The sequence below is a fragment of the Vigna radiata genome, chromosome 8 (genome assembly GCF_000741045.1).
Source record: "Vigna radiata var. radiata cultivar VC1973A chromosome 8, Vradiata_ver6, whole genome shotgun sequence".
Classification (NCBI taxonomy): Eukaryota; Viridiplantae; Streptophyta; class Magnoliopsida; order Fabales; family Fabaceae; genus Vigna; species Vigna radiata.
Window position 1 is genome coordinate 8,383,841 of NC_028358.1, and position 23,805 is coordinate 8,407,645.

The window sequence follows — 23,805 nt, forward strand, 5'->3', positions numbered from 1 at the left end:
TAAAATGTATTTGACAATTAAAATAAATTGTTAAATTTACAGATTTAAACAAAAAGAATTAGAAACTTAAATGAAACTGTTCATAACATGACAGTGCCATAAACTTTTATAACCAAGATGTCCTTTTACATTAAAAATTTTATGTTTTCAAGTAGCCTATGGAGTATACACTCATGAAGAAATAAAAATGAAGAGATTCATTTAAAATTTCTTTTTGAAAGAGAAGATAATGTATAATGAGGTTATAAATAGTACCATACATGACCCACTTCTTTGTGCGATCAACAGTGGATGGTAGTTCAACGTGTCCCAGAGGGTCTCATCATTTGTCCCCACCCGTGTAACCTTAACATCACCCAGGAAGCGAATCAGGGCATATGCGTAATCTCACACAACATCCACGTTTCCTGTTCAACCGAACCCCTTCTTTTGGGCCTATATATATGGAAGCCTTGTGATAGTTTGAAAACACAGGCTAGAGAGAGAAACAAGAGAGAGAGAGTGAGAAAATGCTCCGAGTCTCAGAGACTGTAATAGAGAGAGAGAGGTAGTGTTTGTGACTCTGCAAGAGTATCTTCGATGATTGGAAGAACCAAACAACGAAAGAGGAAAACGGCATTCGCGAATCTGCGAGAAACTCTCGTCTCCTGAGCATTCTTCTCTCCGTCTTGCGTTTTAGTCTCCACTGCCGTCGTTTCCGTTTCCGATACTCGGGAGCGTTTTTGCGCGTGAGTGATGAGTCGTTTAGGTTTCAAACATGAGGTCTACGATGGCGACAAGCACGTTGGCGAACTTGATGTTTTTCCAACTACGCCGTTTCACAACTTCCGCTTCCCCAACAACGAGATTCGCATCCACCACTTCAGCGCCAAGAGCGAGCGCTGCCCTCCGCTGTCGATCCTTCAAACCATTGCCGCATTCAACGTCCATTGCAAGCTCGATTCCTCAGTCGCTGCAGAGCAAAAGGAACTAATCTCCATCCACGCCAGTTGCTTCTACGAAATGAAGGTTAAAATCAATAAATTAAATGCGCGAAATGAGTAAATAAAGCTTTTATTTTCTGCAATTTTAGTGTTTCTGACAAAGCGGTGCGTTTTAGACGGCGGTAGTGCTGGTGAACAACGAGGAGATTCACCTTGTTTCGATGCCGAGCAAAAGGAAGAAGTTCCCCTGCTTCTGGTGCTTCGCTGTTCCTGTAGGACTCTACGATGCGTGTTTGGGGATGCTTAACCTGAGGTGTCTGGCGATTGTGTTCGATTTGGACGAGACACTCATCGTTGCGAACACGATGAAGTCGTTTGAGGATAGAATTGAAGCCCTGAGGAGTTGGCTTTCGCGCGAGATCGACCCGTTGCGGGTGCAGGGGATGTCCGCGGAACTTAAGCGCTACCTGGAGGACCGGTTGCTGCTGAAGCAGTTTGCGGAGAGCGATTGCGTGGTGGATAACGGGAAGGTATATAAGGTTCAGATGGAGGAGGTGTCGCCGCATTCCGGTAGCCACGAGAAACTGATTCGTCCGGTTGTTAGGCTGCAAGATAGGAATATTGTACTCACACGCATCAATCCTGAGGTTTGTGACTTTATGGTTATTAATTGGCTGCGACTTTTGTGACTTTAGTTGCTCAGTGAGAACTTTGTCTGTGTTTGGTTTTAGTTGTTGTTAGTTTTCTGGTGTTTGAGTTTTGGGGTTATTTTTTATGGCGAGTTGAGTGGTGGTTGGAGATTTCTCGATGGGGATTTTAGGGTTTAAGTTTGTTTTTTTTTTAATAGGTGAAGTTTAATGAGAGCATAGGTTTTCAACCGCTTTACATATTCATCTACTTCATTACTGCTTTACTCATGTAAATGAATGCTTTCAGAGATTTGGGTTAGAAGAGTAGAGTTTTGCTCGGTAGTTTTTGGCGGAACTGGGAATGTTTTATTACCAATAAGTGGGAGAGACAAAGAATGACAATATTTTGTGTTTTATTGATATGTGATATATTTTGCTTTCTTTAATCTCGTATTTTGGATGATGGGCCATTAAAGAGTTATTATGGTTTAATGTTTTGTGTTGTTGATTCCTTCTTATTTACAGTTTCAGCTTTTGCTTATTTGTTTTTGCTTGCCAGTGAAAATTGTAACTTCAAATTATTAGTTGAGTTACAAAAACAAGTTACGAGCTAAATTGCTGAGTGGCAAATAACATTGCATTAAGTCTTAATTCTAGATTTCTATTATTGATTAAATTGCTTGGTGGCTACTGATTCCTGCATATGCTTATCCTTGTTATTGATGTATATGCTATCGATGTACTTGGGAAGGCTTTTGGGTTTCGTAGTGGATTGACTTTGTTTAATTTTGTTGTAGTTAAGCATTCTAATTCATCTTCGTCATATCTCTTTACGTAGAAAATAAACAAAATGCAAACTTGAAATTTTTTTTCATCTGAATTTGTAAGCATGTGGTGTAGTTATTGATTACACTTAATTGGTGTATTTCTGTGTGGAAGCCTTTTGATATGTAAGGACTTTTTATGTTGATTTTTTTTACAGATTCGTGATACTAGTGTATTAGTGAGATTACGACCAGCATGGGAGGATCTAAGATGCTATTTAACTGCGAAAGGACGCAAGCGGTTTGAAGTATATGTTTGTACTATGGCTGAAAGGGATTATGCTTTGGAAATGTGGAGGCTTCTTGATCCTGAGGCTCATCTTATAGGTCCAAAGCAAATCCTTGAACGTGTCATTTGTGTCAAATCAGGTAAGTATGATTCTTTTTTGTTCCTATCTATTTGAACTTTCTGTGCAAATACAAATTGCACAACCTCGTTTTTTCTTTATTATGTCCTGTTGTGGGTTCTTATTGTGGCTAATTTCTTCTTGACTGCAATTCATTTTCTTTTTGTGCAATTTTCAGGCTCTCGGAAATCTCTGCCAAATGTTTTCCAGGATGGCATGTGCCATCCCAAAATGGCAATGGTAATTGATGACCGGTCAAAGGTTTGGGAAGACAAGGACCAACCTAGGGTTCATGTTGTTCCTGCCTTTACTCCTTATTACGCTCCTCAAGCAGAGGTGCAGTTTTATTTAATTATTGCAAAAAATTTTGTTTTCTTCTGAGTGTTCATAGTAGAGACTTTAACTCTAGTATTTATTTTATTAGACGGCCAATGCTGTCCCAGTCCTTTGTGTAGCGAGAAATGTTGCATGCAATGTCAGAGGTTGTTTTTTCAAGTAAGTTATATGATATTTAGTTTCGTTAGCTCAAATAAACTTCCCACCATGACTAATAATTACTTTCCCATATTCTCAGAGAGTTTGATGAGAGTTTATTACAAAGAATTGCTGAAATCTTCTTTGAAGATGATATTGGAATTTTACCTCATCCTCCAGATGTGAGCAACTACTTGATGTCGGAGGTATTACACTGGAAGATATGTTTTTCTAGTTTATTGATGATAACTAGCCATCTAGGAAGATGTGCCATTATATTGCTGTTGAAGATGCTTATTTATTTGTTGCTCTAATATCACCATGTTCACTGGATGACAGGATATGCCAAATGGTAATACTAATGCCCCACTCAGTGAAGGAATCAATGGTGCAGAAGTTGAACGGAGGTTAAGCCAACCTGTAAGTTTCCTTGGTTTTCGATGTATTATTTCTGATCTATGTTAGAGAAGTGTTTTCTCAGACTTTCTAGTAAAACTTGGTAGGGGTTTCTTGTCTGTGTGAGGAATGTTGGTATTTACGTGCATGGAACATTTGTAGATACTACAATAACTGTCCCTTCATTTATTATATTGTTCTTTTCAGGGTGATAAATTTCCTGTTGACTTAGTTGCCCAACCCATGGCCAACAGTGTTGAGTTTAGACATGAACCCTCTCAGCCAACTGCTGGTATTATTTCAGGTGTCAGTGGCCCTGGATCTTCAAGAATACTGATTCCGTCATTGAGTATGGAGCATCGCATGCTATTAGGATTTCTGCATTGTACACTCGAAAATATATGCTTTCTTTTAATGTTTTATCTTTACCAACCTTGTTTCAGAACCGGGTTTGCTTGGACCTCCAGTCAAGCACGAAGGCAGCTCTGTTGATCGTGATTATGACATGCGAAAAGGTGTTCTAGGCATGAGACATGGTCCAGATATAAGAGGTCAAGTTTCAGCTGAACCTCCTCTGATATCAAGGCCACCCAATCAAGCATCAACATCTTTAACACCGCAGCCATTTGGAGGTGGGTTGGTAGAAGATGATATTACCAGCAGAACTCAGACAAATAATTGGTCTATAGCATCTGGTAAAGAATCTAATGTAATAAAGTCCGAAAAGCATCAGGCTCAACTGAAACCATTTTCTCATAGTGTCGTAGGTTCACCTCCCAATGTCGGGCATCAACAAGCATTGCAACTTAAGACTGAAGAGGTTTGTCCGCAAACATTTGTTGCCTCCTATTTTTTTACTGGTTTAAGTGTTCTTGGAATACTGTAAAATTTCCTGATTTGAGATATGGCTTATATGTAGGCAACTTCTGTTTCTGATTTGCAGAGGCAGAATGCTCCATCTAAGCCTCTGCTATCAGGTAAAGTTTATTTTCATAATATATTCTGATTTTAAGCCTTTAAGTTGTATTTGATACTCTTATATGTATGATGAAGTAGTGTGTGAAAATTGACCCGATACTATGGACAAGCTAGTTTCTGGGCCTCTCATTTACATTTTATTTGCCTATAATAATTTCTGTTTTCTGTGTTGTGTTATTGACCCAACATTCTGCAGAGGATGGGATATCTCAGAATCATGCATCTTCTAATTGTAAAGATCTTCAAAATGAAGTTGGGAAATTGAACTTATTACCACCTCTATCCATTCAAGTGCTGCAGGAAATTGGAAGGCGGTGTAACTCGAAGGTTGTGCATGGCTTGTTCACCTATCAGATCAATTTCTGTCTTTCTTGAATTGCATTTTGATGTTTTCATTTATAGGTTGAATTTAAGTCCATTCTAAGCACCAGCAAAGACTTGCAGTTTTCCGTTGAGGTCAGTGAAATTTCCTTTCTAGTCTTTTTTTTGCTATGCCTGTGTATGCATATCAGGTGAACAATTATTCTTAATTGCAGTACTGTTTACATATGTACTATGAGTTGTGTCATACTAAATTATATGCAGTAGTTGATCAGTGTTTTTAAACTGGAATTTGTTATATGGCTATTTGTTACCCATGGTCTGAAGTATTTACAGTCTTCTCTGTTTTAAGTGATTCGTAGCCTGTGTTTTAAATTTGTCTTGTGACTGGTTTTAGGTACTATTTACCGGTGAGAAAATAGGTGTTGGCATGGGTAGGACGAGGAAGGATGCTCAGCAACAAGCTGCTGAGAATGCCCTTCGAAGCTTAGCAGGTAAGCACTGTTCAAGTCAATTCCAAAAGTGTATTCTGATTTTGTTGTTTCTTGTAGTTTATGTTTAAAACTTATTGGAATATAGGGATATACTAATAATACAGGCTGATGGTTTAGTTATTGTTGCTGCATCCTGTGTCACATCATTGCTTGTCATGTATACGGGGATCTATGGAGATTTTCTTTGCTTTTTGGTTAGTGATAACATTTACTTGTTGCTTGGCAGCAAGTATTTGAATCTGCCCTTGCACTCCATCAACTATGCATACCTGTAAAATTGTTCCGAGGTTCTTTATTTTTGATGGTTTGTTAAAATTGCAAACATTGTGATTATTGAAGGAAATTGAACAATTGGGAGTGAGTTCAAGAATATCTTGTAGTACCCAATGTTCAGTATATGTTAACTCTTAGGGTAGAAAATATCAGCATACTTGATCAAAGAGGTAAATATTTTATGGTACTTTATTCTCTGCATGACACTGGTGGATGCATCATGCTAAGTCATTGTTACAAGTCTAACTAACTTTTTGAACCTTTGTTTGAACTATAGTAAGTTTTGAATTCTTTTTCTGCTGTATGGAATTACAGAGAAGTATGTGGCGCATGTGGAGCCTCAGTGTAGAGTCGTTGATAGAGAATTTGACAAGCTTTCTCTTGGACGTGACAATGGTTTCTTGTGGGATGTGGTCAATCCTGAATCCAATGAACTGCAAACAGAAGATGGAGTGCCCAGAGAAAATGTTTCTGAGGTGGGTTTTCTTAATGTTTTTAGTAGTTGATTTGACTTGTTTATTTAAGGAAATAGGTGATGCTTGGATAAGGGGGGTATGTGGACTAGAAATTCCAGATGAAAGTGGTTGCTTAGAGAAATCACATCGTTTATGGAATTGTGTAGCATCAATGTGAAGGCTAAATCACTGAATGGGGAGTGAACTGGCTTCATGTCTGGTACTGCTGTCTTAGACAGGCTTCTTAAGTTCCGGCTTAAAAGGTAATGGTTTGGTGGTTAGCCTCTGGTATCTACCCATTATCCAAGTACACCCTTATATCATTTCAACCCTATTGTTGCTATTGCTTGTCTCTCTCATTATTGCCTTTCAGTTCAGTTGGAAAACAAGTAATCAATTACTTTTTCCATAAGTTTGTTACTGGTTTAATTAGTTCCTTAACAGTTGGTCTAAGGGTTGACACATGGAATTTGTACAGACACAAATAATTGGTACCGTTGATAGTACTTGAACTAGGTTGTTTTCTGGATTTTCAGGCGCTGTGTGGATTTCCTAACTTCTCACGTGGATTTAATTCTTTGTGTCAATTCACTATGATTTTCAGGCTTCGGATGCTGAGACTAGATCGAGTACACCTAATGCCATTAATCAACAAATGGAAAAGCGTATAAGCTCCCCGAGGTAACATAAAATAAGATTTTATCTGAAAGGGTGAAAGCAATAATTGTTGGTTTTGATCTCTTATATCTCATGTTTTCCCTCTCAATGTTCCTGTAATGGTGTCTTTATGACTGCCCGTCAAAAACTTATTAGGATCCATATCTAAACTTAATGAAATTTGACTCCTGAAACTTGCTTTTTAGGAGTGAGTATTTCAAATCGTAAGGGGTGTCCATGCTTAGTTTTCTTTGTTTGCTTCCAGAATGTCTCATTCAGTTTCCAATAAACGATTGAAGGAATGAAAATGTTGGAAGATAAACCCGTCAGTGAAGCAACTAGAAATGGGCCTTTTGAGTTCTCAGGACGGCACATTATCATTTTGTACGCGAAAAGGTTTTGATGTAATTTGCTCCTGTAATATCTATGGCATAGCGGTTGTAGATATGCTAAGGTAAATTTTCCTTGGCTAAATTCTGTTATAGAGAAGGGCATTTTTTTTGGCTTTGCCCTACTATTTTCCTCATTTACAGAATGTTTGTGTAGCCTCTTTTTCAATATTAGTTGGAATATTAATTACAAGAAAATCATTTCTACTTTGTCACTAATCGGCTTTTCTTAAGCATTGGTGTCTTCTGATTTGACTGATTAATATTTTTAGTAGTCACTGTAATTAGTATCATGAGATATTCGTATGATCTTTTGGGTTCATTATGTGACTAGTAATCGGTTAAGAGTTTCAGTGTCTCTTTCACAAGCTCAAACATTTTGTATTGCTAGGCGAGCTACTTTGGGTTGTTTGACCAATTTAAAATTATCCTTGTCAAATTCTTTTCTTTTAAAATGTTCAAAATGTAAATATTTCTCTGAATATCTGGGCGAGTTTATAATGAATTAGGGTATAAAATATGTTTTAACTTAGAAGTAAAAACAATGAGAAGTCCTTAAATTTGATTTTTATCGGATGTGGTAAAAATTGGCATTCAAAGAGAATCAATTTTTAAATTTCTGGAGTGAACTTTGATGTGTCGGTTGTGCATAATGTAAAATGTTACAAAAAAATATATTGAATGAGTAATTTTAGGTAGAAGAGAGGGTAGAAAGTAATTATAATCATGTCTGGGAGGGGAAATTTGCCGGAGGTGGAGATAGAGTCTTTTTTTTTTCTTGGATATTAGTCAATAATAAAATTAATGATGAGATAACTATCTAAAAAGAGCATTATATAAAAGAAAGTTAAAAAAAGGTTTGAGTTATTAGTATGATGTAAAAAGATTTCAAAATGGGCCATATGGCCTAGTACGTTTTATCATGATTTAGTAAGGGGTGTTGTTCCTCTACCTCCCCAAGTATGATTTAGGAAGGGGGTTGTTCCCTCTACCTCCCTAAGTGGGATATGTATATCCCTACTATTTTAATTTATTTCAAAAATATTCTACATCTCTCTATTACTTTCTTTTATTTCAAAAATATTCTATACCTTCCCACTATCTTTAATCATCTTTTTCTTTCTTTCTCTACATTAATGGAGCATTTAAATGATTCATTAATGAAACATTTATATGACTCAAATTCTTTTATAAGTTTGATTCAATTTTATTTTGCGGTTGAATATATATTTTTCTTTTCAAATTACTTAATAAATGGTAAAATTTTATTCTAAATTTCTAGAAAAATGTTTATATATATGTGTGTGTTTTTTTTTAATATAATATCTATAATTTTTAACATAAAATTCAAAGAAAATTTTAATATTAGTACTTTCACTATTTCCATTTTTCAAGATTAAGAGTTAGATGCAAATACAAAATAATAAACATAATAATATTAATAGTAAATAAGGATGTATTATTATTATTATTATTATTATTATTATATATTAACTTTATAATGATGAAAGAACTAAATAAATTTTAAATCTTTAACAAATAATTTTTTTTTATATTTTAAGTATTTAATAATATTTTTATATTATTTATCTAATATATTAAATATTTTATTCATGTTATTTGAGTCAAACATGTCGGTGAGTTAAAACATAATATAATGTTAAAAATTATAGATATTATATGTAAAGAAAACACACATATATATAAACATTTTTCTAGAAATTTAGAACAAAATTTTACTATTTATTAAGTAATTTGAAAAGAAAAAAATATATTCAACCGCAAAAATAAGATTAAATCAAACTTATTTAAGAAAATATATCACAAGTTGAAATTTGAGTCATATAAATGTTCCATTAATGAGTCATGTAAATGCTCCCCCATTAATATAGAGAGAGAAAGAGAAAGATTGTTAAGGATAGTGGGGAGGTGAATGGTATTTTTGGAATAAAAGAAAATAGTGGAGAGGTGTAGAATATTTTTGAAATAAATTAAAATAGTGGGGATAGGTCCCACTTGGAGAGGTGCAGGGAGCAACACCCTTTGGTAAGCTAGTCATTTAGCGAATTAGTTCACTCTCATTAATTTAGTGAGTTCAAAAAAGGGTTAAATATATTTTTGGTCCCTTAACTTTTAGTGAAAATTGGAATTAGTCCTTCTTCAAAATTTTTCCCTAATTTAGTCTCCCAACTTTAAAAATGTATGAATTTACTCCTTTGAACCAAATTTTATTAACTTTATTTGATGTTTCAAACATGTTTCTTAGTTAACATTGAAGCAAAAATATCTGATACAGTGTAAACAACCCAAATATTATCATGAAACCGGCTTAAAACATTAAATAAACCTAACAAAATTTAGTTAAAAGGACTAAATCCATACATTTCTAAAGTTGAGAGACTAAATTAGGCTAAAGTTTTGAAGAGAGACTAATTCCAATTTTCACTAAAAGTTTAAGGACTAAAAACATATTTAACCCTTAAAAAAATTTGATTTTGATCATGTTCATCACAGATTTGTTGATTAAAAGAATGGATTAATTTAATTAAAAAGTTATAATTATTTTTTCTTGTAACCAAAATTCAAAAAGTTCAAATTTATTTTAAATTTTTTTTTTCTCATTTTAGATGTAACTTTCCATATTTAGTAGTTTATAATTTGTTAAATATATGTTTTGATCCTCATATTTGTGCTCAATTTTCAATTAGGTCCTCATGTTTTTTTTGTCTCAAATGAATCCAAATATTTTTTAATTTAAGCCAATTAAGCCCTTTCCGTTAGTTTTGAACTGACACCGTTTATAAATGATGTGGATGCAGACATTATTAACTCATTTATACTCATTCAGTTACGTGGAAATCTGTATTTAAAATTTATATTTTAAATGAGGTATTAAAAGACTGTTTTGATTTTGATTGGATAAAAATATAGATAAACAAAAACAATCCAAGTAAACTCTAAAATTGGCAAATTAGGGTTCCATGAAACACAATACAACACAACAGAACAGAACTGTAGAAGAAGGAATTTGCATGCAGTAGCACATTAACATGTACATCAGTGTTCCCAATCTCAAACGGAAAAGCTTCTCCTTCTTACATATACTGATTCTTGATATTTTTGCAATTTGTTAATTTTCTTTCTTTCCTCAACCCATTTTCTCTCTCTCCCTCCCCACCATTTTTGTTCTTCGACCAGATTCTGGAATGGGATAAATAAGGCCGTGCCCGTTTGGTAGTTCCTTGAATCTGAAACCCCAGACTGAATCTTTGACGACAATTTCAAGATTTTCCCTACAGCCCACCTCATCACGTCACTTGGTCCCATGAAAGATCTGATTTTTAGTTCTTGGGGGGGTGGGGTTTCTGCCGTTTTTCCTTTCGTCGTTGGTATCTGCAGATTGCATGAATAGAATGGTCAACACTTTTTGCTCACCTTGCTTTAAACGGTAAAGTCTCTCTCTTTCTCTCTCTATTTTCTGTCTCTGTGTTGCATTCTTTGTGTGTCTGAGTCTCTAGCTGTTTCTTTCAGTGTTAGATATTGGTGGTTTTAATTTGATTTTGACTGAACGAATGAGATCTTGATGAGGGTTGGAACCATTTTTTTGTTCTCATTGTTGCCATTACTTCTTTCTCTGCCACTTTCAATCGCTCAGCTCCCACCTGACACTGCAATGTCATCCCGGACCCTTGATGCCATTCTTCAAGATTGCGCCTTTAAGGCATTTTGGTGGGGCTAGTCGTGAGGTTGGGCCTGATAATGTCTATAACAGTGCTAGGTTGATAAGGAGTAAGAATGATTATGTTCCTAGTGTTAATATGTTAATATGACTTGGGTGTTTCCTGTTGTTGGAGGGTACAAGTACTTGGTTCGATTGCATTTCTGTGATATTGCTAGCATTTCTATGAACAGGGGAGAGAAACACGGGACCGACTACCTCTGACTGCAAAGAACGATGGTGATACGGTTGCCGGAATAAGGCCTAAAGGATCGACGATGACGGTGGCCTTGACTAGGAAGAAGGAATTAATTAAGTTTGCATTTTTACCCAAACAAATTTAAAATACAAATTTTATTTACAGATTTCCACGAAATTGAATGAGTATAAAGGAGTTAATAGTGTCTGTATCCACGTCGTCAGTCCAAAACTAACGGAAAAGATTTAATTGGCTTAAATTAATAAATATTTGGATTCAATTAGGATAAAAAAAAACATAAGGACCTGAAAATTGAATACAAATACGAAGATCGAAACATATATTTAATCTTTATAATTTATAAAAAATAAAACACTAGGATTAGTAAAATAAAATAGATTGTTTTAAAATAAATAGATAAATAAATAAATAAATAAATATATATATATATATATATATATATATATATATATATATATATATGTAAGGTTTTTTACATTTTTAGTAAAATGTATCAACATATTATAAACTCAAAAGTATTTTAATTATTTTAAATTTAATTTAAAATAAAAAATAAAAAGTAATTATTTATTGTCATTCATGATTTTATAGTCGTTGATAAGGTAATAAATTTCTTTTGCAAATTTTACTTATAATTTTAATAACATACTTTTTTCATTAAAAATAATGGTTATTATTTCATGTTAAAGTTATTAAAAAATATTTTGGCAGATATTCATGAAATAATAACCATTATTTTTAAATAAAAATATGTTATTAAAAATAAAGAAAAAATTGCAAAAAAATTTGTTACCAAAATGTTGTAAATGATATTAATGATCCACTCATTATTTAAAAAACAACTAATAGTGGTGACATCAACTATAAAGTGATGATGATAAATAAATACTTTTTACTTTTTTTAAAACAACTAATACATGAGATAATAATTATAAAGTATGGATTATTAATAACTACCTTTTATTTATTTATTTTATTTTAAATTAAATATTAAAATTATTAAAACATCCTTGGATTTAAAGTATGTTTTTCTTTGTGGAGATTTTTTTGTCTATTAAAACTTGGTAAACTTTGCTAAAACGTACTAACTGAAAAAAAACCTTACATAAATTAGCAAACTCCATACATACATATATATATATATATATATATATATATATATATATATATATATATATATATATATATATATATATATATATATATGATTAATACAACTGTCTTTAAAAGATAAATAATTACAAAAATAAAATGTATATAAAACGACTTAGAATTTTAGAAAACTTCTATATAAAATAATGGTTTAAACCTCTTTTTGGTCCTTAAGTTATGAGCCGATGTTCAGTTTAGTCCCCGCTTTTAAAAAATGTAAACCTTTGATTCCTAAGTTATAAAAAATGTATCAAATGTGTCCTTTTTTGATGTTCATGGTCAAAGTACAAAGAGCAATCTAAAGTGTTGTTATTATTAAGAAACAAATAAGAGCAATCTAAAGATGTAATAGTTGTTAAGAGACAACCAAAAACAGTATTTCAAGTAAAAAAAGGACTCGTTTGATACATTTTTTATAACTTAGGGACCAAATATTTACATTTTTAAAAACGGAGACTAAACTGAACATCCGCTTATAACTTAGGGACCAAAAAGAGATTTAAATCTAAAATAATTATTACAAATTGAAAAAAACTACTATGTGTCATCATTATCTTTCACTATATGTGCATTAACGCATACCCCTCATTTACTCACACGATGAAATGATCATCGCAAAAGAAATAAATAAACAAACACCCAAATAAATGACACATAAGCTAGTATATAAATTAAACATGCATAGACATACAAGTCAAATATTCACACAAATAGTTAATACTAGAGTTCATGCCTTTGATATTGGACTTTATTATAGGTGTGCACTTGCAGTAGTAATAATACTTTGTAGAGTTATAAACATAGGGGTTATCGCTTTACACTTGCAAAGTTAGTTCCCTTCATGCCTAAGATCTTAACAGTCCAATGGCTAGGACATTCTACCATTCTTTCTCCCCACCTTCCTCTTTATACGAGTTGAATGGTTAGTATAATATTAGGATATCTCCTTACTAACCCCTAAATGTCAATGTATATACTAACAATAATATCACAAAATTTCTCCTTAAAATTCCTTCAACAATCATCACCACACAAATTCAAGACAATATCATCATCTAAATAAAAACACTATGCTATTCACAAACATACATAAAGTCCATTTAAATTGGTCTCAAACAACCGAATATGAAAACAAATCCAATATACAAACTGGCGCTCGAAGGTGGTGATCAACACCAAACCTTTCGCAAAAGGTGACGCTCAATGTCAGTCCTGATGCTTAATGCCATTCTTCTCGCGAAAATGGGAGCTCAATGACACTTTTTGATGCTTAGCATCCTAGAACTAAAATGCTCCAGACTTGTAGTACAAAAAAATGTCGCTCAATGATGCCCTACTGTCACTTCACGCCAAACCATTCACAAAATGGATGCTTAGTGACACTTTCTAGCACTTAGCGTCCTAAGCTAAATTTCTCCCAGACGAAGTTGGCGTTCAACGCCAATATAACACTGCTCAATGCTATATCAGTTGATAGCAAACACATTTTCTGATTTTAAGTGAACTTGGACCTCATCAATTGTTCAAATTGTTACTCCTTTCTCAATAGGTTGGTTTAAAACAATTTTACACGTAAAAACTTATACATATTTGCTCATACCCTTAATTTTCTCAATCACACAAACCCAAGCAACAATTAAATATGAATAAATTCTCAAAATCATACAATTCAATTCAAGCATACACATTAACTAGATTCAATCAACATGCGAAAACATCATATTTCCCAAACTCACACACATTAAAGCAATTAGCTTTTCTTACACTGGCAAGGTTGCTCAATAAGCCTCACAGAGCCAAAATGTCTCATAACTCACAAATTATTCCTTTCTACACCTAGAAACAACATCAAAACGAACTGACTATGTCGACAAAAACATTGATAAGCAGAAATTCAAGAAACACAACACAAGAAGACATGTAAGTAGAAAAAATCTCACATGCAACCAGGCGAAATAGAGAAGATGAGGAAAATGGGCTGAAAACTAACTTACGTGAACGGAGAAACTAATCGGTACAAATTGAAAAGCTCGCCGCAATGATCAATCATACAGTCTCAGTTATTTAATCAGACGAGCATATAAAAAGAAATCTTAGAGAGATTTCTAGAAAAATAATTTATAAAGAGATTATATGTTTTAAAATAATTAAATTTATTCATAATAAACTATTTATATTAAAACATTTTAATATTAAAATAATACTATTTTAAAACTATTATCACTTCTAAAATGTCTTTTTCTAAGTTTTTACATTAGACAATAAATAAATCATTCATTGCAAATATTAACTCACAATTTTAAACAAAATCTAAATTATAGGAAAAGAAAATAACTAATGAGAAGGTAGAAAGTGAATAAACTCTCATAAATGTGAGCATATTTTCCCCAAAATAAAAAAAATAATTTATTTGTATATTGGGCCAGACTCTTAAGTTAATAGTAAGGTGAGTTTTTTTTTTTTTAATTTTCTATCTGGATTAGTGAGTCAACTTGATTAATCATTTGCTCAATTCAAATAAATTATATTCTTAATTAATCGAATCCATTTTTGGTTTGTATTAAAATTTGTAAATTTTTTTACTTAATCCAATTCAAACATGTGATGAATTGAATTGGTTTACGAATTTTAACCAATTTTAATAATTCTGTAAATAATAAAACAAGTTCATTTAAATTTTATGAATAGACTAAAATTCTTCTTTCAGTTAATTCTTTGTTTTAAATATTTTAGTTATCATGATTAGAAGATTTTATATATATATATATATATATATATATATATATATATATATATATATATATATATATATATTTATACATGATTTATTTAAAATATAAAGCAATTCCAATGTTTTAGTTGTATATATACTAATATTTGAATGAATTTTGAAGGATTTAAGATTATGTAAGATGTAAAGACGGTTAAATGTTATAATAATAGTCTACCTTGATATTTATTAATTAATCCAATTCCAACATATCATCATGTATCAATTGAAAGAAACGAAAAGAGAAAGCATCATAACACTTATAAATATCTTCTATTGTTTTAATTGATACCATTAAACTAAATATATCAATTTAAAATGGAGTCAAATCATTGAGCAAAATATAATTTGTTAAGCAAATTAAATTAGAAAGTTGTTTTGCTGAAATTGGATAAGTAAAATATTATCTGGTGAGCAAAATAATCCAATCCAAATTCATCAAAATCTACTGAGCAATCAAGTCTAGAATTACTGTAGTTTCTTAAGATATACATATATAAGTAAATCTTTTAAAAAAAATAACATTAGGACACAAGTTATTTTGCTTATTTTAATATTTATAAGTGTATATATTTTATATACACCCATTAAATATTTTTTTATAATATCATATTTTATAAATTTATACTTTTTATTTATCATGTAATTGGGTTTAAAATTACTTCACAATTAATTAAAATAATTATAAATACTGATATAAACCCATTAAAATGATATAAAATGTTACGAAAAGAATGTTAAAAATGATATAAAATGTTATGAAAAGAATGTTATAAAAGTATCATTATCTTGTATTAAATGTTGATGACTGTTTTATGTGTGTCTGTAATAACTAGTTCGGTGGATTGTATAATGTACTTTTACACGTTTTCACAGCACTTCAGATTTTTCTTTCATGTGAGTGTACAAAATATATCATTGAAGTTTTTAGGGTTTTTATTTCTTTATTCATTATTAGACTCCGAGTCAAATCATGACAGAATATCAAATGATGTATTTGTTGAACAGAATATTAAATTACTCTTTTTAATTTTTACAATTAAATACGATTTTGATCTTAATTTTAAGTGAAAATTAGAATTAGTTTTTCTTTAAAATTTTGTTTTAATTTAGTTCTTCAACTATATAAATATATAAATTTAGTTTTTTTTAATAAATTTATTTTATGTTTTAAGTATGTTTCATGATAGTATTTAGATTGTTTATACTGTTTGACATATTTTTTCTTCAATATTAACTCAAAAAGCGTTTGAAATAACAAATAAAATTAATAAAATTTGGTTAAAATGACTAAATTCATATATTTCTAAAGTTACGGAACTAAATTAGATCAAAGTTTTGAAGATGGACTAATTCTAATTTTCATTAAAAGTTAAGGGACAAAAACATATTTAACCCTAATTTTTAAGATCAAAATTTTATTTGTCATCAAATTTGGAATATCTTATGATGTCTTTGTATACATAGACAATTAATTCGTTTCTTCTAAATTTTTTATGATAATATAGACTATTTTCAAATGGGACAAGGTTATTTCTCAAGTAAGATTTGAAACTTTGTAACTAAGAAATTCTTAGAGAACGATCAAAACTGCACGAGGTCCTTAGTAGCCTTTAAATGAGAAAACAATAAGATGGTAATCTTATAAATGTTTTTTTAGAATTAATTTGCTCAATAAAATTGTTAAACCATTCATGTTTTAGATGTCCAAGTTAAGGATTAATCTTAAATATCAAACTTAATTTCATTATTTTTTTAAATATCAATAGTGACCATATTAATTTTTTTTAGCAAAATTTTATATTTGAAATCAATGAAAATGAATTCAATGAGTTCATAATTACGCATTAAATAAAAAAAAAGATGATGATTAATAATGAGACCTCGCAGACAGGTGTCATGAATCATGAGAGATATTTTCTTTAATACACTCCCTTTATCATGTCATGCTCCAATGATTACATTTTGTTTTGTGATTGAATTTTGAAATTGGTTTGATTTAATTTAAGCATTATATGATCGACAATTATTTGACATTTTGTATTCTAAGAAATTATATGATATTTTCACGGTTATTATCGAATATGCTTGTAACTTTCATTTTTATTTAAATTCCCTACATATTTTTTTTTTTTTTTTAAATTTATGAGAATATTATGGTCAAATGTAATGTAGCACTCTTTAAATACAGTGAAGAATAAAATATGAGGGAAGGATATAAGTGAAAAGAAATAAGAAATTTCATTGATGAAGATATGCGACAACAAAACAGAAAAGAGACTCTTATTTTCTCTCACAAAAAAATAGTAATACTATGAGCCGGAATGGAAATAAGTAGCTCAAAACTAACTTGGGCTTTCTTTGTAGCAGCAAAATCATAAAACTTTTGTTTGTGGAAGGAAACAAAATTCAGCAATTGGCTCTAACGATTCTCAGCCAAATTGGCAATTTCTGACTCCATCTTGGAATCCTTATCTGTCTGACCATGTTCATCTTCCACTGATGTGTTGGAAACTTTCTCATCGTCATCTGTTACTGTCTGAAGTTTGGAATTTTCCCAATCCTCACAAACAGTGATTCTGTTCATTGCTTCCCATGTCTGAACAAGTCTATCTGGCCCTGGCTGCCACACAATGTCACCATTTCTTCTTTTCAAGATGATTTTGTACTGGAATTTTCCAGCAGGTACGGCCTGATCGCATGAAATGTGACAAGGAAATAATACTCAGCACACAACGGTTTCAATATTTTGAAAAGATTATAACAATTGTAACAATAAGACTCACCATCTCTGCCGTCCAAACATGCCCTTCTGACCAGGCCATTGGTATGGCTTTTGCAGGGTTCCATGAGCCAAACATCGGATCACTACCAACTACTAGAAATTGCTCCCCAAATTTACAGTTGCGATGCATCTGAAATTTGACATTGATAATCTTTCCTTCTTCCTCTGCATCACAGAAATTGACATTTTTTTAGAGAGCCTCTTAGACAGAACATATATATTCATTGAAAGATACTACATGATGTTTTGCTAAGACTAATAACTCACTCGGTTGTTCTTCTGGAGTTTTGAGCACCAAATTGTCCAAATCAACCTGCATCATGTCATGCAAACCAAGATTAAATTTCATAAACCACCTCTAGTTTCATTATTTAACAATCAGAAAGTTTGATTTCGTTACAAATTTCTCCACATAAGAGAAAGAAGTTGTAAGTTTGATCCGATGGAGAATTTTTACAAACACATGCAAGGCCAAGACCAATATCCATCATCAAACAATTAAAACAAAGGAAGGAAAAGCAAAAGTATATGAAAAAGAAAAGACCATGGTTTTGGATGGCAGTGCATGAAGTGGGAGAAGACCCTTGTTTTGAACAAGTCTTGGGAAGCCAAAGTTGCAGGCTTTGTTGTGATTGGTGGTGAAGAAAAAATTGGGTGTGTTGGAAGCATTAGGAACAGAGTTAGGAAGATGGGTTCCTAGAATGGGGTTGGAGCAAGACGTGTTGAGAGCCATCTCAGTTGAATCACAGGCAAAGAAACAATGTTATTATGGCCGTGTTATTGAGAGTGTAAGTGGGGTTGGTTTTATAGAGTAGTTTGTGGCAATTGAAAGCTAAAAATAGAACATGTGTTCCTTTTGCTTTTTATTCGACGTGAGAATCTCAACTAACTCATTGTTCATTTGTCTATGTGAGTGGCTACACTCAACTCTCGGAGCTCACTTTCTTCGCTTCTGTCTCCTGCTGAATTGTTCTGTATGCTCATCAAAATCTGCTTCATCTTTCTGTCTTTTCTTTTTGTTAGTTACTGTGCCCCTTCTTCTATTCTTTTAACAAAACCATTAAATTAAACTTATAATTTCTAAAAATATTATTAATAATTGCATTAGTTATTACAAATTTATTCTAATTATATCTTACAAATAATTACATTAAAGTATGCCTGTAACAATAAACAGTGCACATGGATATTTCTTTGTATAATATGTTTTCACATATTTTAATCTTTGTGATTATAAATGTAATTTATTATTCTCATTTCATTCTTATTAGTGTTTTCTTTTTTTAAACTAATTTTTTAATAACTGATAAGTTATTTATAATGTAGTAGCTTATAATAACAACCAATAAAATAATAATATGTAATCTATTGTTAAAAAATAATTATGAGAAGTTGTTAATATATTATAGTCCTTTCTTTTTCTTATTTTTTTTTTGTCTTCCATATTTACTATACAAGTCTCATGTTGGTGAACTGTTAATAATAAATTGATAGATCTACACTTATTTCACATTAATTTTATAATAAAAAAGTGAAAAATTAATAATATATATATATATATATATATATATATATATAATATTAATAATACAAATTATTCATCCTATCATGTAAAAAATTATTTTACAATTTATGTATTTAATTTGTTTTTAAATAGATTTTTATAATAATCATATATTTCAACTCTACCATTTAATATATGATAAATTATTATTCTAGTTCTTATATAGAACTATTTTTCACGTCTAAAATTTTCATATCAATTCAAAATATTAATTCATGATATCCATTCTCAAAAATTAATTTAAATATTTGTTAACTTTTAAAATAAATAAATAATTAAGTTTTCTAATGTGTATCATTAAATTCATTTTAATCATTATTAAATTAATTTCTAATGTATTTTTAATATATTTATAATTAAATAATAATTTATATTTAAAATATTAAATCATTTATTCTAAACTATTTTTTATTCTTCTTTTATCTATTTATAATTCTCATCACTTTCGTTTAAAGTTTTTAAAGAATAACTAAAGCAATAATCTTTTATACTATTTATTTTATTTTAATTTTATTTTTTATGATTTCTAATGACTTAATCTGTCATTAAATAAAGTTAAATTTAAAATAATAATTTCATTTTTACTTTTTATAATAATTGTAACGTTCTAAAATATAGTATAAACTATATTATATAATAATTACATATAATAATAAGATAGATCAGTTATTCATAAGAGATTAAAGTTTTTTTTTTAACGGTACAATTATTTAAAAATAACTATAACATTAAAACTTTTAAACAGAAACCTAATCTAAAGCAAAATCATTTACAAGACCGAACGATTTATATTAAACGGGTGGATCTTCTCTTTTCAGAGCTTGCTCCACCGATACCTCTTCTCCCACTGCTCACACTCATAGGATGATCATTGCAAAGGATAAACTGAATGGTTGAATATGGCAAAACAGAAAAGAAGGGTAAGCTACTGTAATTTAATAGTTATGTTAACATATAATTCAATAAAAAGATAAAACACTCATAAGCAATGCATAAAACATATATACACATCTTGACCGACCACTTTTACTTTGACTGTCCGGACTGGTATGAATATGTAGCTTTGGTCGTTCGTGCACTCGTGGGTGTAGTAACTGGAAAACTCAACAGCTGTCACACGAGGTGAGCTCGTTATCTCTCATCTAAAGTCTCCCCTTTACACTAGGACCTCCTGCTATTCTCACGACATGTGTTATCCATCTCTACTTGAGACTTAATAACTATTAAAATGTCATCATGAACGTCGTGGATTACGCTGTCCATATTCATACCTTACTACCACATCAAAACCAAACACCGAGACATTCCTTATTGGAATTGTCCTTCATATAAACATTAAATTTATTGTTTTAAGAAACTTAGTGAAAGAAAGAACTATCAAGGTAAACTATTGCATTTCCTAACTCAAGTTGATGATATAATGACCAAACCACTCAAATTAAAACAATTCTCAAAGTTGCATAGGATGTTAAAAATATTGTTGGTTTCAAGTAATTAAATGTTAATTCTGTCTTTTAATTTTCTGGTTAAATAATATGATTAATTATTGACCTATTATTCAGATATGATGTCATGTGTTTAGGAAACTACTTAGAGGATGCAAAATCTGTTTTTCGTTTCTTTGTAAGACTATAAAATTTAAAGCTTTTTTTGAATTGAACAAATGAGATTTTCAGAAAATAGAGAGTATTTTATCTTCGTAGTGACAAAAACTTCTTTAATAGAAATGAGATTATTTGATAATTCTATTTAAAAAATTAAAACATTAAGAAAATATTAATTCTAAATATACTCATGTTTTATTCATTTATTTACTAAATTATGAGCTAATCATATTTTGTAGATAATAATACACATATGTTATTAAAAAAATAAACTAAAATTGATATACTGATCCCATTAAAAAATGATAATTTATCTATTTTAACATAATAAAAATGAATTTAAAATAAACAAGGTACACAAGAAAAGAAAGGAAAATTTTTAAAATAAAAAATTTAATAAATTGACAACTTTACTATTTTAGCACTTTTAAAATAATAGGCACTAACTATTAAAAGAATATTTTTTTTCTGTATTTTACTTTTATAGTTGTAGAGAAAGAATGTGATCGTCGATTTCAAAATTTATATTAAAATTTGAAAACAAGAGAAAAGGAGATCAAACTCAATTGCTGCGAGATACTTGTCTCTCTCTCTTTGAACCCCTTCAATTTCATGGCTTCCCGCAATCCTAGCAATGTAAGTAAAACCTGTTGTTCTTTTCACTCCAATCTTTGTTTCGTTTTCTATCAATCCATATCTTGCTGCTTTTCCCTCTAGACCATGTTGTTTTCCCTTTCAGAGAAGGGTGGGCCCCGAAGAAGCTTCTCCTGACAAGCATCGCAGTCCGGCTGCTGTTGGGAGGCCTAGAACGCCATTTTCCGTTGTCACAAATCGCTCAGACCTTAGCACGACGAGTGATTTCTATTCTTAAAAACGAGGTATCAACCCTTTCAGATCTGGCTAATCAGGCCTACCCATCATAGTACAGGTTTTACCCGTGCCCGTCTGTCCATACGCAAAGATGCACACCTGTCATTGTAAAGCATGCCCCTCTGTGTCAAGCACGGCTTAGACCCAAATACACAAATAAAAGAAAGAAAAAATATGGACGCCTCTATTTAAAAGCATATTTAAAATGGTATATAATCCATTTTTCCACCTCTATTATGCATCTCACGGCTGAGACAACTTTACAAGAAATAAACACAACTGAATTGTCTTCAGCCACCTTAAGTATATTTGAACAAAATACTAGGCTAGAGTTCATAATAAATAACAAATTTAAAGAATGTATACTTCAAACGTTGATAGCATACTCAAGGAAGATACAAAGATAAAGAGGACAGTGCTAACTTAACAACAACCTCAGTGATCACTAATTAGTGACTATTTCCTACGAAGGGCAGAAAACAGACAACCATATACTACAAGCAATAATAATAATAAGAAAAAAGTCTCTTTAACAACTCTTTTTTGACAACGTGGCAGTTTGTGATTGGTCCGTTTCAAATACTTTTTTTAGAATAAATTCAAATAGACCAATAAAATTCAACAACATGTGTCCTGTTGTAAAAAAGTTGTTAAAAAAGAGTTGTTAAAATATCATTGTCCTAATAACAATATTAATCTTATCCCACACACAGTGTTTTATTTAAACATACAAAACAATATCCCAAAGGTAATATAATCATTTAATTTTTTGGTTTTACCACCAGTGTACCCAATAAATTTCGTATGATTGTGCAAATGCAAGAAATCACCCATGGTATTTTAAAAATTGAAAATCATTATCCCAAACATATGCACTGGGGTACGTTAGTTTTTTTTTTCTAGTCCCAAACACCAATGGCTATTTCCTTTTTCTTGCTAACCGGGGCTATAGGAGCGTGGCAGATAAAGAATTTCAAGTAGTAGAAGGAGAGAAGTCAAGAAAAAAACTGCATAACACTATTTTGGTAGGTATTATTTGCTTTTCGTATATATATTTTATTGGATTTTTATAATGTAAATCTCCACTTATAGGTCAATGATATTCAATTACTTTCTATTTCAGAAACTAAAAGAAAATATTCGAATTTTCTGCCGTGTACGGCCGCTCCTACCGGATGACAGTGCGGACACGGTTGTTTCATTCCCTACTTCAATAGAAGCGCTTGTGGGGGTATTGAATTGGTGCAAAGAGGTATATATACAAACATTTTTTTGCTCTGCAGCTTTTGTACTTTATGATTTACGTGTTTAGTGTAGTAGACGTGCTTTGACGAGCATCAAAATTCCAAAAAGGTCTCTATTTCGAAAAAAAAATTCTGAAAGAATGTATAAAATGAAAAATCTTATAAATAGAAATGAAAACTAAACAAAATGAAAAATCTTATATAATTTTAAACGAAGCGAAATCTATTATTACATTTTAATCTTTGTGATTATAAATGTAGTTTATCATTCTCATTTCATTTCTATTAGTCTTTTCTTTTTTGAAACTGATTTTTTAATAACTTCTTTTTGATAACTTATTTATAATGTGGTGGCTTGTAATAACAACTAATAAAATAATAATATGTAATCTATTATTAAAAAATAATTATGAAAAAAGTTATTAATATATGAGAGTCCTTTCTTTTTCTTATCTTTTTTTGTCTTCCATATTATTCACAATACAAGTCTCATGTTGATAAATTAATAGACCTACACTCATTTCACGTTATTTTTATAATAAAAAAGTGAAAAATTAATAATATATATATATATATATATATATATATATATATATAATATTAATAATACAAATTATTCATCCTATCATGTAAAAAATTATTTTACAATTTATGTATTTAATTTGTTTTTAAATTGATTTTTATAATAATCATATATTTCAACTCTACCATTTAATAT

At 30.7% G+C, this 23,805-nt stretch overlaps 2 protein-coding genes across 4 annotated transcripts; one reads left to right on the forward strand and one right to left on the reverse strand.

The window, feature by feature from the left end:
- The first annotated feature begins 458 nt into the window (after positions 1-458).
- On the forward strand, positions 459-7,393 carry LOC106772312 (RNA polymerase II C-terminal domain phosphatase-like 2). Of its 3 annotated transcripts, XR_001376572.2 has the most exons (17): positions 459-1,008; positions 1,100-1,570; positions 2,535-2,745; positions 2,902-3,059; positions 3,148-3,218; positions 3,298-3,403; positions 3,537-3,617; positions 3,801-3,942; positions 4,037-4,413; positions 4,513-4,570; positions 4,768-4,898; positions 4,974-5,027; positions 5,290-5,386; positions 5,975-6,135; positions 6,282-6,377; positions 6,719-6,795; positions 7,037-7,102. XR_001376572.2 is itself a non-coding variant. In XM_014658664.2 (16 exons), the coding sequence occupies exons 1-16, from the start codon at positions 736-738 to the stop codon at positions 7,074-7,076; spliced, it is 2,508 nt and encodes an 835-aa protein (XP_014514150.1). In that variant the 5' UTR covers positions 459-735; the 3' UTR covers positions 7,077-7,393. The 3 variants fall into 3 exon arrangements, 2 of the variants coding, with proteins under 2 accessions (XP_014514150.1, XP_014514152.1); XM_014658664.2 differs by lacking the exon at positions 6,282-6,377 and having other exon boundaries at positions 7,037-7,393; XM_014658666.2 differs by lacking the exon at positions 6,282-6,377 and having other exon boundaries at positions 4,537-4,570; positions 7,037-7,393.
- Positions 7,394-17,238: 9,845 nt separating this feature from the next.
- Positions 17,239-18,823, reverse strand: LOC106771556 (ribonuclease E/G-like protein, chloroplastic). The gene is made up of 4 exons (XM_014657552.2): positions 18,350-18,823; positions 18,073-18,118; positions 17,807-17,970; positions 17,239-17,712 (listed from the first exon to the last, which is right to left on the reverse strand). The coding sequence occupies exons 1-4, from the start codon at positions 18,536-18,538 to the stop codon at positions 17,443-17,445; spliced, it is 669 nt and encodes a 222-aa protein (XP_014513038.1). The 5' UTR covers positions 18,539-18,823; the 3' UTR covers positions 17,239-17,442.
- Positions 18,824-23,805: the final 4,982 nt, after the last annotated feature.